Source organism: Larimichthys crocea, chromosome XIII (genome assembly GCF_000972845.2).
Source record: "Larimichthys crocea isolate SSNF chromosome XIII, L_crocea_2.0, whole genome shotgun sequence".
Classification (NCBI taxonomy): Eukaryota; Metazoa; Chordata; class Actinopteri; family Sciaenidae; genus Larimichthys; species Larimichthys crocea.
The window spans coordinates 38,261,771-38,276,121 of NC_040023.1; the positions used below are offsets into that span (position 1 = coordinate 38,261,771).

Consider the following 14,351-nt stretch of genomic DNA (forward strand, 5'->3'; position numbering starts at 1 on the left):
TTCAGTCCATAACTTGTTCACAATACTTTAATTTCAAAGTTAAGGGATCCTTAAGAATTGGTGTGACGTATACAGCTATCTGATATTTTAATAATTGTTGTTTTGGCCTTAGATTTGGATAGGCTCCTGATTTAGATTGGTAAATATATGACTGTAATCTGAGCAAGTAATGTCAGCTTATGATACCCGGCATTTGTCTGTAGCATCAAGTACACAGCACTACTTCATCAATTAATTTTCCTCTTTATCTAAATTATTTTAGATTCTGTCTGAGGGTCTTACTCTGTATTTCCTTTGTCATCTTTATAAATTAGGATGGTTCCAGGCATGAACCACTGCTCACATCTTCAAACAGGTCTGGGGTTGTTCTTGCAGATGGATGCTTCCTGGGTTGGAGAAGTAACCGAGCTGATCATAACCTAATTCTGCTTTACATTTAGAAATAACTTAAATAGCTTAAATTAACATTTATTTATTTGCTGTTGATTGCAATTGAAAGGACGGATACATCACTTGCTACTAACTGGTATGGCCACAAAGAAAAAAGAGAAATGGCCAACCCCGACATGATGTCCAGCTGGACATGATGTGAAGACAAATGTCATCTCAGTGTGATTATCAGTCAAGTACTGATGTTTTTGCTCTCAGGTCACTCTTGAACACACGTCTGGATCACGGCAGTCTATTCGATAGAATAATTAAAGAAATCTACCAAACAACCACAGCAACAACATGTCAGCCACATCAACACAAAGCATCCTGGTGTCTTATCACTTATTCATTAAGCAATGCTGCTGTCTCTTGCAGACAATACGCTGGAATGGTTCCAAAAGCTAAGACACCATGCGGTTGCTTTACAGCAAGGACGCAGCTTTAGGTATAGGCAGCTGCAGCAGGTGGAGGTTGAGCTGGCTGCTGAACACTCACTGTTACTTTAACTCAAAAGAGCAACCAAGCAAGATTCCCCTGTCAATACAAACTTAACATCCCAGTATCCTCAGACCTATTGACTGCCTCATCAAGCAGCCGCCTCCAACAGCAGACTGAGGGAGAATTTGAGAGGAATCAATATGTATCAGGCTGTACAGCACTGCAAAATAACACAATCACTGTGTTCCTGAGAACATAGGCATCATCTACAGGAGGAATTAAAAGCTGTCTTGGGATATGATGAGTGTGTGGTAACATAGCATGCAACAAAAATTCTGGCCAAAAAAATCACATCACAATGTATTTAATCCAAATGCCCTGTAGACTACAGCGAGATTTAAAATGAATTTCTCCATTTGCACCATGAAAACACAATACAGCGTTAAAGATACATTTGATTTGAGGAGAACATAATCATTGTACTGTTAACAATACGTCACCATGGAGCCATCCTACAGCCCTCTGTTGGCATGTTCACATAGCTTCACTAGTCTGTAGTCTACAGTATAGGGCTTCACTAGTCATTGAGGTTATGTGAAGTTTGGAAACAGAAGTCAGGGGACATTAAATACCACAATCTCTGTGATTCCCCTGAATAGTAGATTGTGTGAATATAAAGTCTCCTTGCCCACTGTATCTTGATTTCCTGCAGTAGGGTCAGTCAGCGTTTTTGTTATCCCATTTATAATTTTGTTCCCTTTGAAATCTTTGCTTCTTTTATATTGTGGAAAATGTGGAAAATCAAAGAGCAGGGCTGCTTCATGGTGATATAACCAGATATGATTTTTCATTCATATCTGGTTATTTTTTCTAAATAAATAAGAGTTTCTTGTTTTCTAGATTTTGTTGCCCATTCATAAAAGCATAATGAGTAATGATAAAAAAAAAGTAGTACTTGATCTCACTGAGAAGCACATTTACTATTCAGGACTGCAGAAAATTACCTTAGAGGCTACATTACAGCTACGCCGAACTTACAGCGGCGCTATTCAATAATTCTATATTAAAAATAGTCAAATGACTGTGTAATGTGAAACCTATTACTCACAGTGACAAACCCACAGAGAATTATAACCGACTCTACAGTTCCCCACAGGTATACCCAGTGTTTTAGCATCTTTGAGCTCCTTGTTTTGGTTTTAGGGTTGGCAACTTTATTGTCCACGTTCAGTCTCATTGTTCTTATTAACCTTGCTTCCAGCATCTTCAAGCTGTTTTTTTCAGTTGATAAACCCACTGTACAGTACCAGCCCAGCACCAAACAGCTGACAGGCAAAGTTAGCCATTAGCTGGTGAACATACTGTACATAGGGGAGCCATAAGTAGTTAAAGTGCTGTGTGTCTCTCCAGAGTTGGTGCAAACTGAAACAGGTTGAATATTAGACATACTGTGTGTGAAACTCCAAATGAATGGTACTACAGGTAGCTCTGTGTCTGCTAGATGCAAGTACAGGAAGCTGTTTGCTGAACACTTTAGCAACTTCATATGGCCCATATGTCAAACATGATGTTGTGAGGTGAAACACTGGCCAAATAAAAGGCATTAATGCAGCTCTATGCAATTAGAGAATATTATTGATGGTGTCATTTTGCAAACACAAATATTTTTGTAACTGCAGTATCTATAGCCAATTAACATCCCAAAATGATGCTGTGGATGCACCGCCTAGAGTCTAATGTGAAACACATAAATGCACTAAACAGGTCTGAATATGCTGTCCACCTGGCACCTTCACACACCACGTTTCATCAGTATAATTTGAATTTTCACACTGAGACTGGGAATGTTTTCAGGAATTTTCGGCGTGTGAGTGCACTATACTGCATGGTGTAGTGCACAACCCTCAACTATCACTGTCTTTGGTCATTAGCCCACTATTTGTGGACTAACCACTCAAATGAGCAGTAATCTGACCGCGCTTGTCAACACCGAAACACAGAATTAGACGTATGAAAAATGGGGATTTCACGTCACAGTCAGTTTTCACTTCAGGCTGGTGAGAACAATGTCTGAAGGCGGTTGCGGGATGGACGTAAAACAAGTGTGGAACCTTGGGTATACTCATACAGAGAGAATCTGATTGGTGCATTTGGTGGTGTCTCATTTGGCAGGCCGGAGAAGCTGACTGACCCTGAGGGACGTCTCTGAGATGAGAGGGAAAAACCACCATGCTCTTCACATGAATATATTACACACCATATGCACTGAGTTACAGCATGATTCACAGCCAAAAAAATCAACTGCAATGCAGTCCTGACAACATCTGGCCAACAAGACCTTGATGAATAATATTTGTAAAAAAATACAGCATATAACACTGTGGCATAGGGCTGAAACTGGGCCAGTAATGTCACAAGCTCCCCAAAATTCACTTGTTTTCATCCTACCTCATCAAAGCCGCTGTCCTCTTTCTTGAAAGCTGCAAAAAGAAGAAAGGAAGAGAGAATCAGACACCGCCTGTATTGGCATCTTTTGAAGAATGAGCAAAATAAAAAGTTTAATGGCAGAGATGCTGCACAGAAGTTTGTCACCGTGCTGAATTCATTGTCGGAATCCATTGTGCACTCATTAAAGCAGTGAGACTACTGAGACAGTCACTTGTCTGGTGATAAGTCAGAGGCAGAGAGAAACACTAGCAGGTATGCAGACATTACTAACATTGGACCAAAGCAGAAATGTTAACTTCCACAGGTATGAATGAAAAATAATAGAGCTCATTTTAGCATATTATTACAGTGTAACATTTCCATTATTACACACATAAAATGACTTAAACAATTTAAAATAATAAAACAGCAATAGCAAATTTGACTTTTTTCACAACAGTAAACTTCAATAACACTGCGTATTAACAGTTTATAGCCTTTGAATTGTGTTACAGCTGGCTGTAAACATCTGTGTGCACCTGTCACATATAGTGCTTTGCTCCTCTTAGCAAAGGTGTAAAAACTCTACAACACAGTTTGTGAGGCACGTGTAAAGCTTTGCAGGTTCCTGGGCTCACCTGACTGATCAGGGGAGGAATGAATAAAAGCTCATTTAGAAAGCTTGTTAGCTCTAGTGCTAATTCATCTGCCCGTTATGTGACCATATACACTCGGTCATAGCCAGTGACAGCACATAATTAGTGGAAGGAGGTTCTCACTTGATTTATGACCTCAGTAAACAGCTTCCTCGTGAGTTTATGGTCTCAATCAACAGTTCAAGTCTTCTTTCATGCAGCATGATGTTCATTTTATATATTTAGAGTATTATAGATGATAAAGCAGGGTCTGCTTAGGGCATGGCTACCTTGTGATTGACAAGTCAGTCCCTTCAAGCTCAACACTCACCAAACCTGAAATATGAGTCAAGATTCTGTTTTTCTTCTCAAATGTTTTCACAAATTTTCATGTACCATTTAGCTGTAACACAAGAACGTTTAGGACTAGGCAATCGGACATTTTTTCTCTGTCAAAACCAAGTGCAGCCCAGCTTGCAGTACATTGCTCACCAGCTCCACGGCCTCGTCCAAACCGCCATGATTCAAAGCGATTGTCCACAAACCAAGGAGTGGGTTATGGACGGTTATTTACACTCGGTCATATCCTTGAGAGAGAAGTGGTACAGCTGTATGGGCTCTACTTATGGGTTAGGGGGTTTGTGTTATGATTTCCCACAAAATGGCAGCATAGTTTCTCTTTCTGAAAGAGTCGGGGAACAACTTTCAGTTTTCATCAACCCTAACCCTAACCCTAACCCATACGTTACATGTTTTACTGCAGACTGGAAAAATACTAAGAAACTGCAAAACGAGTGCTCCTATGATCCTAAAATCCTCCAAAAAGTATATAAACAGCTACTCACATTTTTGATCTACATCATAAATAATTGTATCTCTGTGTCCTTGCACAATGCACCAAACCCCATGTCTGACGTCAGCTGACGCTGCTACACGGAGCATGATGCTCATCTCTTTTTTGACAAAGGTGATCTAGGTGGAGCTCCAGCAGGTAAAAGCTGGGCAGAAAATGATTCAAATAAATACCTCAATGTACCAGAGGCAATGCAAAGCAGTGAAACAACCTCATCGGTTTTTCACATTAAGACAAATCAATGTGAATCAATGTGTATCTACGATCTAATTAATTTTGTACCAGTTTATATAGCCTACGCTTCCAAACCCTGCACAACCAACTCCATTATCACACAACCACATGCTACACAAACAGAATCTGTGCAGCATTAATAAAAAGCATTGCACCCACATGATGCGTTGCGCGTATTTCGGCCATAACTGCTGGGGGCGCCTGACTACGTGGCAGCCCCATCGCTCTGGAATCTCTCAATACATTAATGCATGTGTATGAATCCTGTTTGTGCACGGGTGTGTTTCGGGCCTGCGTCTGTGTGCAAAGTGAAAAAATTGAATTTCCCCAGGAGGGATTAATAAAATATGTCTTCTTCTTCATCCACACTGACAATCCACAGTGTTCCCCCACATTTACTGCAGTCTATTGTATCTGACATCAATATCCGTCATATTTATGAGGAGAAGGGGAATAAACGCTTTGTTTGTTTCTGTGGCTAACCCTAATGTTTTTTGCACTGTATCACATGCATGATATTTTGAAATAAGTGTCATAAGTTCTGTAAGACATGTGTCTGATTGTTCATTTGGAAATAAATGTTCCACAGATTTTTTTGGATTTTTTTTTACCCTGGGTGGGCAAGTGACCATATAGGGTAACATCTTTGACTTTAATTTGCAGCCTAAAACTGACACTTTAAAAAAAAAAAAAAAGTCAACCTGAATTAATTAGTATGATTGGTAACACCTGTGTTGACTTCCTATTTCATGCCAAAATGGCTGCCATGAAAATTATCTTGTTTCTACAAGTGTTGTAAACTAAGCTAGCTTTAATACAATTTAGCTAACGTTAATGAACAATTATATCCTAGTCTATTCAATAGTGTCATTACATTTGTATGATCTTTATTAATAACAGCTACAATCACTACAACTAAACCGAGACATGATTGACCATGGTTATAATTAATTAGACTATATGACTTTAAGCTAACGTTAACGTCAACGACATCAGCAACATGGCCCCGAATCCCGGAGGTCCGCTTTCTGGGTTTATTTATCTGAGCTGATAAGCTTCAAACCTCAATATAATATGCTTAATAATTTAACAGTACATTCTGACAACAACTGTCCACCAGATGTACGTTACTTTCAAAAGCTACCGAGCTACAATCACCTAGCGCTTATCTACAGCAGGACATGCAAAAACGCAGCCAGTGTCAAATGTCAGTGTTATAGAATACTTGTGTTGAAAAATGTTCATCTTTGACAGAGTTATTGTTTTCAGACACCCGCATGCAGAGAGAATATAAACCAGCCGTGAGCTGTCAGTGTTCTCTTGCCAATTCAGAGTTTGTTAATTAGGTACAGGTGTGTAAACCAGCCACAGTTAAATCAATGTCCACCGACTAAAACGCTCACAGCTCAGTAAGAAACTGTTAATTAATTAAATTATAATTAATGGAACAGTTAAATATCTCGGGAATACACTTATTTGCTTTTTTTCCAAAAAAGTGAGGTGAGATCAACACCAGCCTCATCTGTTCGGTATGAAACAAGAGACAGAAGCCTCTTAGCCTAGCTTAGCATAAACACCACGAACACCTCTAAACCTCACCAATTATCACACGCATCATCAATGTTTACAGTTTAAAATTGATTTACAGGAGCGACGTGCTGTATTTCATGGCAGCGCTTTGATGACAAGACTACAGATATGGGGGGGTGTAATCCATCTCATCTAACTCCTTGCAAAACAGCATAATCATATTGATGCAAATATGAGCAATCGTACATATGCAAATAAAAATGCATGGATATGAGAACATTTTACATTGTTACCATACCAACCTGTGCAGAAAGCATGTGCTTTGACTGAAATATACATATTACACATGTGACTGTTGATTGCACATGACATGAATGAACAGCTGACAAAATGACCTGACAAACATGTGAAGGATAGTCTGAGGAGCATTCGTGTAGCTGTGAAAACCTTCTGTTTGCTGGTGAGATGCTGTCAGACCATTCATGCTCACCACAAATAATCTTTATACATTTATTTCCTAAGTGAATGCAGGAACAAACAGAATCACTTTCTGAAGGAAATTATGAGAATAAGACATGAAACATAAACAGAGGAAAAAGAAGAAGGTTTAGTCTAAACTCACTGTAGAAAGAGAGACGTGAAAATGGCATTTCTGCCTTAAAACACCTCATTACAGCTTCTGCAGCTTTTCACACTGCATCTCTCACTTTGAAGGAATAGGCCTTCTGATCAAAGTGGTGAGAAAAGTGTTAAGAAGCCAAAGCTGTCTCTCATAAATAGAAGGTGTTTTCATTAACATCAGGGTTGTGCTGATGAATTCAGCAGTCAACTACTTTGCTCAATGTTTTGCAGGATACAGACAGGCTGCAATCGAGATTCTCATTGTATATTTATAGCTGACAGATGCATATGTAGTGTTTATCCATGTAAGCTTCACTGAGCACAAAAAGCCTCATACTCACATGAAAATAATGTATGTCCACACATGTATATGTCTTTTTTTTGTCCGTCCACACCTCTGACAGAACCAATCAAATTGTAACATGATAATAAACACCTCTATGACTATATCATCTCTATCAGCTATACTGATAAAATATTGATCAGAGACAGTTAGAGATGACAGAGTTGTCTTCACTGACACACACACATACACACACACACACATACACACCCTGACCAGGCTTACTATTGTCATCATTTTCAAGTTTTTTATCATCCAAACTAGAATGTGCTAGACTAGAGTGAGCTAGCCACATCAAAAATTGAAAGCATCTTAAGTGGTGCTTGGTTTTTGTTTTAGTTCTTTCATTTTCTATTTTTAGAAATGAAACCTAAATAAAATCTCAAAGTCTGAAGTCTGAAAATCTGCTGTCCTGACGTCAGCAGAGTCAAAGTCATTCCACCACTGTTGGGTCAGACTGCAACGGTGTGACCAAACGCCTGGAAATCAGGAGCGAGTCTCCTCAACTACCCTGTGAGCCAGCACCAGAGCGCTCTGTAAGGGGAAAGTGACCACCGCGCCGGCTTCATGCGGACGTATTCTTAATCACACGTTCACGCCGTGAAGCTGGAGCCTCTGTGCAGCTCATTGGGAGCAGCTGCAGGTTAATTGCCTTGCTTAAGGGCACCTCAATGGCAGTAATGCTCTGTTAATGGACTTCACTACCCAGATGGATCGGGCAGGTGCAGGAAAACCAATAACTACATGTTTTGAGGGTAAGATCATCAGGAAATCATGTTTGATTTTTATCATTGATAATATTTTTTATGCGTGGTTTAAAGATGAAGTAAAAAGCTGAAGTTCACCTTCCCTCTTGGGGTCAGGTCCCACACATTCCTGACTGATGGGCTGATATTTAATATACTCCTGAGGTTAAAACACAGAATCTGCATGTGGCTACATAAGACAAAATCAACATATTCATCATCCCTTTTCCTTTTTGAATGTATGTTGTAACAGTCCAGAACATGTGTCAATCAAAAATCATGAATTAACATGACTGCTTTGAGAAATGTAAGGCTATTTGTAAAATTCCAGAGTGGGCATTAACATTGTAAAGATGCATTAACGGCTTCTTGAGATGTTGATGATCTTAATTGGCCTCCCTCACGTTCACATGACAAGCTGGCAGCTGTCTAATGACCCGGCTCATGAGGACCACACCTGGGCTCACAGGTCAGAAAGGTTAAGAAAACCCTGTGTTGGCTCATTAAGCAGCTTTGAAGCTATTAAAATTTAAAAAACCCTCAGTGATGCATCGTGATGCTCACAGTCACCGCTTGACACGTGACACAGTCCTGCCCACTGGGGCCAGTTGGATCAACACTGTTACAAGGACATAAACAATAAAGCGGGCTCTTGAATGTGCTTTGTTAAAGCATCCATAGAGCAGAGCGAGGGGCCTGATCGATGCTCAGATGTGTTGATTTAGATGGGAGGAAAGATGGGCCAATAGGAGACGAGGTGGAAAAGTCAATGCCAATCTTTCTTCTCCCGCAACATCGACCCAAACTCACTTCTGTTCATTTCTCATCTTTTCTGCATCCAGCTATTTATTGTCTGCACACGCTGAACCCTGAGACGGTGCCAAGGTGTGTGTATGTGAGTACTAGAGAGAGAAAAAATTAGATATGATGGGTGCACAATGACAACCAGAGGAGTGATGACTTTATTTCAGAGGCACGTGCAAGGTTACTTTAGCAGCAAAGCATTCACTAATGTATAAAAAGAGAGGATGATGATGATGATGATGCATATGCACAGCCCATATTTCCATAATACTGCAGAACTAAAATACTGCCTGTAAGTACTGTACTGCCCAACTGTATACAGTACAGTAAAGATTCACTGATTTATCAATTAGTTCATTGGCAGACAGTTAGACACCAACTATTCTGATCATCAATTTATCGCTTATCGCTAATCTTTTTTTCCTGCTCGTCAAACATGAACACTGTGAATGACTGTAAACTAAACAATCTGTCTAAATCTAGTTTATTTTCTGATATTTTAATCAACCAACAGGAAAATATTAAGATGAATCAACAATAATAAACAGCAGCTAGTTGCCGCCCTAATTTGTCGTAATCTTCATCATATGGTGAATGTGTCTGACTGTAAGCAACAAGATGTCCCATGCACGTACAACAACTAAATCTAACCACAACAACATAATTTAAGAGAGAAACAATATTTAGATAAAAGACTTGAATATTAAGCAACGTGTTGTTTTTAAATATTCCTCAAACACTGCTGCTATCCAGGCTTCAGGATGAGTTATTTCTCTCAACTATCATCAATGTAGAAACGACACAGGCTACACCTGAAGAACAGTTCAGCTCATACGGCTCACGCATACGCTGACGTACGATGGCGACACGTTCAGTTTTGTACAAAGTGTCCATACAATAAGTGTACTGCAACATCAAGCACAGCTGTGTGTGAGACTGGAGCACAATGGGCTGATATCACAGATATGAGAGTATCATATCAGATATCAGTGTCAGTGCAGCAGATGTCACATGACACATTTGAGGTCATTCACAAACAGTTTGTTCACAAGTTGACAAAAAAAAAAAGACACATTTAATGGATCCTTAACAAGCACACATGTTTATAGCATGTTTATAGTATGTAAGAATCAAAGTGGAGTGTAAACCATGAGTCCATTAATATCCTATCCTAATAACTGATTAATGATACAGACAGATATCATCCTTTTACTGTTTCAGGAAACTGTACTGGACATTTTCTGACATTATAGACACCAAAAAAATCATCAATTAATCAGATTCATTGATTATAGAAATGTGAATAGTTTTATCCAACATGGCTGATATGATACTTTATTCAGTTTTTTCTCCTGTATTACAGTTTTCTTTTTCTGACATCTCATCAAAGTGGCATCATCATCATCATCATCATCATCATCAATCTGCCTACAGTAGAATCACTCTCTGTACATGAGCCTGGAAGTGAACTCTGTCAAGCTACGATGACGATGATGATGATGATGATGAAGATGAAGATGACATTTATGGGGAAACTCAGAATTGCGCAATCAACCTCAAACTCAGCAGCTGCTTTCCAGGAAAATCAAACCCATCGTTGTTTCTCCAGACACTGACCTCAGAACAGTATTAAGTTTGAAAAATAAAACACAGCAGTGAGTGTGAACAGGCCGGGTTACTGCGCCTTCTCCGCGGCTGTGAGCACACATCAGCCCGGTGTGATGCAGCAGGCTGTGCCGCTGCTGCTGCTGGAAGCATGCCTCCGCTGTGAATGTGCACAAAGAGGTGGAAAATGGAAAAACACGTCCCGTTACTCACCAATACTCCGAAAACTCTCCGACAAAGTTCTCCTCAACTTTTTCATTTTGCCGATTTTCTCTGCGGGCTGGGAGGCTGGCATCAGGTCGCACATGTTTTTTTGTTTTTTTTGTTTTGTTTTTTGGCGTGGAGTTTGGTAACGGACCGTGCGGTGGTTTGAAGCGGGGGAAGGAGGACCGGTGTTCAGTCAGCCCTGCGGGGCTTCTTCAGCCCAGCTGCAGCGCGCTGGCAAACAGGAAACGGGAGCCTGGACGGCTCTCACTTCTCCTCATCAACTACTTACTTGCAAACAACAGATGCCTTCTTGAGATTTTTTTCTCTCTCTCAAGAATGCAACTACATTTCCAAAAGACGCAATAAAAGTGTGAAAGCGCTGAAAGCATCCAAACTGGCACGCGCGCTGCGCCTTTTTTGTGCGTCTTGATTGGATGAAAATCCTAAAGAGGGAAAAAAAAAAACAGCTCTAGTCTCACTTATTTCTTTCTTCTCTCGGTGTCCCAGTTGCTCTCTGCTCCACCGCAATCTAGATGTCATTTTTTGGGATTCTCTCTCTGGTTTCGACCCCTCAGTCCCCGCCCTGGACGCGATGATTGGATGGCTCCACGGGAGCGCAGCGTTATGATTTGTCCAGCTGGCTGTCGGTCAAAGAGGCAGCCCCCGCCCTGTGATGTGTTGCAGGAGGAGGAATATTGTTGATTGTTGTCAGCACTCCTGACTCCAGACTGCTGCCCTCTGCGAGACCCTGACATTGTGCGCAGGTCGAGGTGTTTCTTCCAACATCAGCTTCATCAGCACTGCTCCTGAGACCTCATAAAAACCAGCACATTAACTTGATGTGACCCATGTTTGATTTAAATTTAAATACTCAATAAAACACACAAAATATTTATGTTTGATAGCCATGCAGACCACTTGAAACCATGAATGATCATATCAAGACAATTTTTCTCCTCTCTGGCCCTCCTTTTTTGCAAAAACTCAAATATCCAGCAGAACATTCCTACCACAATAAAATCACATTTTGTCATCTTACAGTAGTATTATAGTTTGTGGGATTAAAGCTATGAGAGCGATCATCCCTGCATCAATAATCCAAATCCTGCAACAGTGAGCTCATGAGCTCTGTCATGAGTCTTTACGTGCTGCCTGACATCTCCAGTTTGATCATGTCTGTACTGCAGTCACCACGGCAGCTGCATGAGTAATTCAGAGGCATCAAAAGAACAATGGGTGGAGCAGCATATGGATGCATGTATATATGTATATGTATATACCATAATGTGTCTCCTCTCTGAGCTGCAGAGGGCTTAAATGTTTTCATACTGCTGCCTAATCACTCTGACAGGAGCACGGCGGTAATTGAGATAAATGTACAGGCTCATTAGTTTGAATTGGTGCTTCATTACAGAGCGTTTGCTAATGATGTATGCACACACTGTGCATATAGTGAGCAGCACACCTCCTATGTATGCAGAGAAACATAATATTTCATGTATGGAAAAGGCAGAAACAGACAGACCTCTGGACCTTATGGTGATGTGCATTAGAGTTGCTATGGCGTTTAGGATAACTTTGCACACCGGTGGCACCAGATGGCAGTGAGGTAACTGAAAGACTTCCTCACCCAGGAGCCTGTCAGGTAGTGTAAGCAGAGAAAGCTCCTCTGGTGGTGCTGTAACTTCCCCCTAGAGGCTGTTCAGGGAAATCAATGAGCAGAGCATCCTCATTCGTTAGACACCCAGACTGAAAGTCTTGCATGTTCAAAAGAATTCTTTGACCACACACACATACACTATATAGACAAAAGTATTTGGACACCTGACAACAGGGATACTTTTTTACTTTATTATGGAGTTGGTCCCCCTTTAACAGCTATAACAGCTTCCACTCTTCTCAGAAGGTTTTCCACAAGATGTCTCTGTGGGAATTTGTGCCCATTCATTCTGTAGAGCATTCATGAGGTCAGGCACTGATGCTGGACGAGATGATGGGTTCTGAGGCAGTCCTGGCTACATTTACGCCCTATGTGAACTACCCCCCAACAACTACCCCCAACCCCTGCACGACACAACAATGTTTTAGATTTGTATTACTTTATTATATACAGTATAAAAGGTAACAAGAACACACAAGATAAATAAATGAAATACAGTATATAAACACTGATGTAAATCGCTCCAGAATATTTCAGAAGTGCCCCTGAAATTAAGATACAATGTGTAAGTTAGATCACACTCACATCACACATGTATCAGTTACCCAATTAAAATGACCATGATGCACATTTTAACAACATTTGTTAACATCCTATAAACTAAGCATAACAGACCACAAATGATTTAAAAAGCTCTATCACATGTCGCTTACAAAATGCCATGTCACTGTATATTAGAAGTTATTTAAGTTAGCATAAGTGTACAGTAATAAAACAGTCCACAGTCAGGACGTCTGTGTGAATTTGCACTTGTTGTGTTGCAAACACAAACCAGACTAGGTTGCCTATGGGTGAAATTAGTTGCATGACATGATGTCAATTCTAATAGTTGCTAGTTCAGCAAAACTAAATAGACCAAATCCAGTCATCTTCTGTGGCTGATACTATAGCAACATATTGGCAAGAGGCAGCCTATAGCTGCTGTCACTGACGTCACTCACAGAAATCTGCAGACCTTTATCTTCTGCCCGTTTCTCCTCTTCTTCTTTTCTTCGTTTTCTAAACTGGGCACCTGATGCTTCTTTGGTTTTTTACTTTGGTCCATGATGAAGACTCCACATCATTAACCACTATACCTTTGCCAACACTGTCAGTTCACCCATAAGGTCACATAGATGACTGAACAGATTTTTTTTTTTTTCATTTTTCACATAACCCAATTACATGTAGGTATATGGGTCTATGTTAATTCTAGGAATGAAATACAATTGATTTGGAAGCAGTTTGTGTTGTTGGCTGCCGCCTGGGCCTCAGTCTATCCCCCCCCCCCCCCCCCCCTCTACCTTGCCTCTTCTGACACACACACAACCTGTATGACTCTCAGCAGAAAGTTGACGTGACAATGAGGGAGGGCACCCACTCCACTAACTTGACGTGAAAATGAGCGGTTTTGGAAAAGTGGAAAAGATTTTTTTTTTGTTTTTTTTTCAGGGCGCTCGTGCGCCTTCACATAGGGCGCCCATAGCAAAAACCGGCCCTGGATGGATTGCAATCTCCGTTCCGGTTCATCCCAAAGGTGCACAATGGGGTTGAGGTCAGGGCCCTGTGCGGGCCAGTCAAGTTCTTCCACAGCGACCTCTCTAACAGCTCAGGTATGAACTGTGTATGAAGTGATAACACATTTAATAATTACACTATTTCAGTTTTTTCTCAAACTACAGCTATGAAACCTGGTTCAGTACAGATTTTTTGACACTGTGATTCTATGATTTTTATTTTTATTTTTTTATTGAAGTAAAAGACATGACCACATGTG

At 40.5% G+C, this 14,351-nt stretch overlaps 1 protein-coding gene across 1 annotated transcript in view; it reads right to left on the reverse strand.

Moving 5' to 3' along the window:
- The window catches only part of cdk14 (cyclin dependent kinase 14), a 194,931-nt gene extending 183,522 nt beyond the window's left edge, over window positions 1-11,409 (reverse strand). The window contains exons 1-2 of the mRNA XM_019279270.2: window positions 10,882-11,409; window positions 3,319-3,350 (exon numbers count right to left, since the gene is read on the reverse strand). Coding sequence (XP_019134815.1) covers window positions 3,319-3,350; window positions 10,882-10,975 — 126 coding nt within the window. The 5' untranslated portion in view covers window positions 10,976-11,409. The remainder of the gene's footprint in view (window positions 1-3,318; window positions 3,351-10,881) is intronic.
- Between the last annotated feature and the right edge of the window lie 2,942 nt (window positions 11,410-14,351).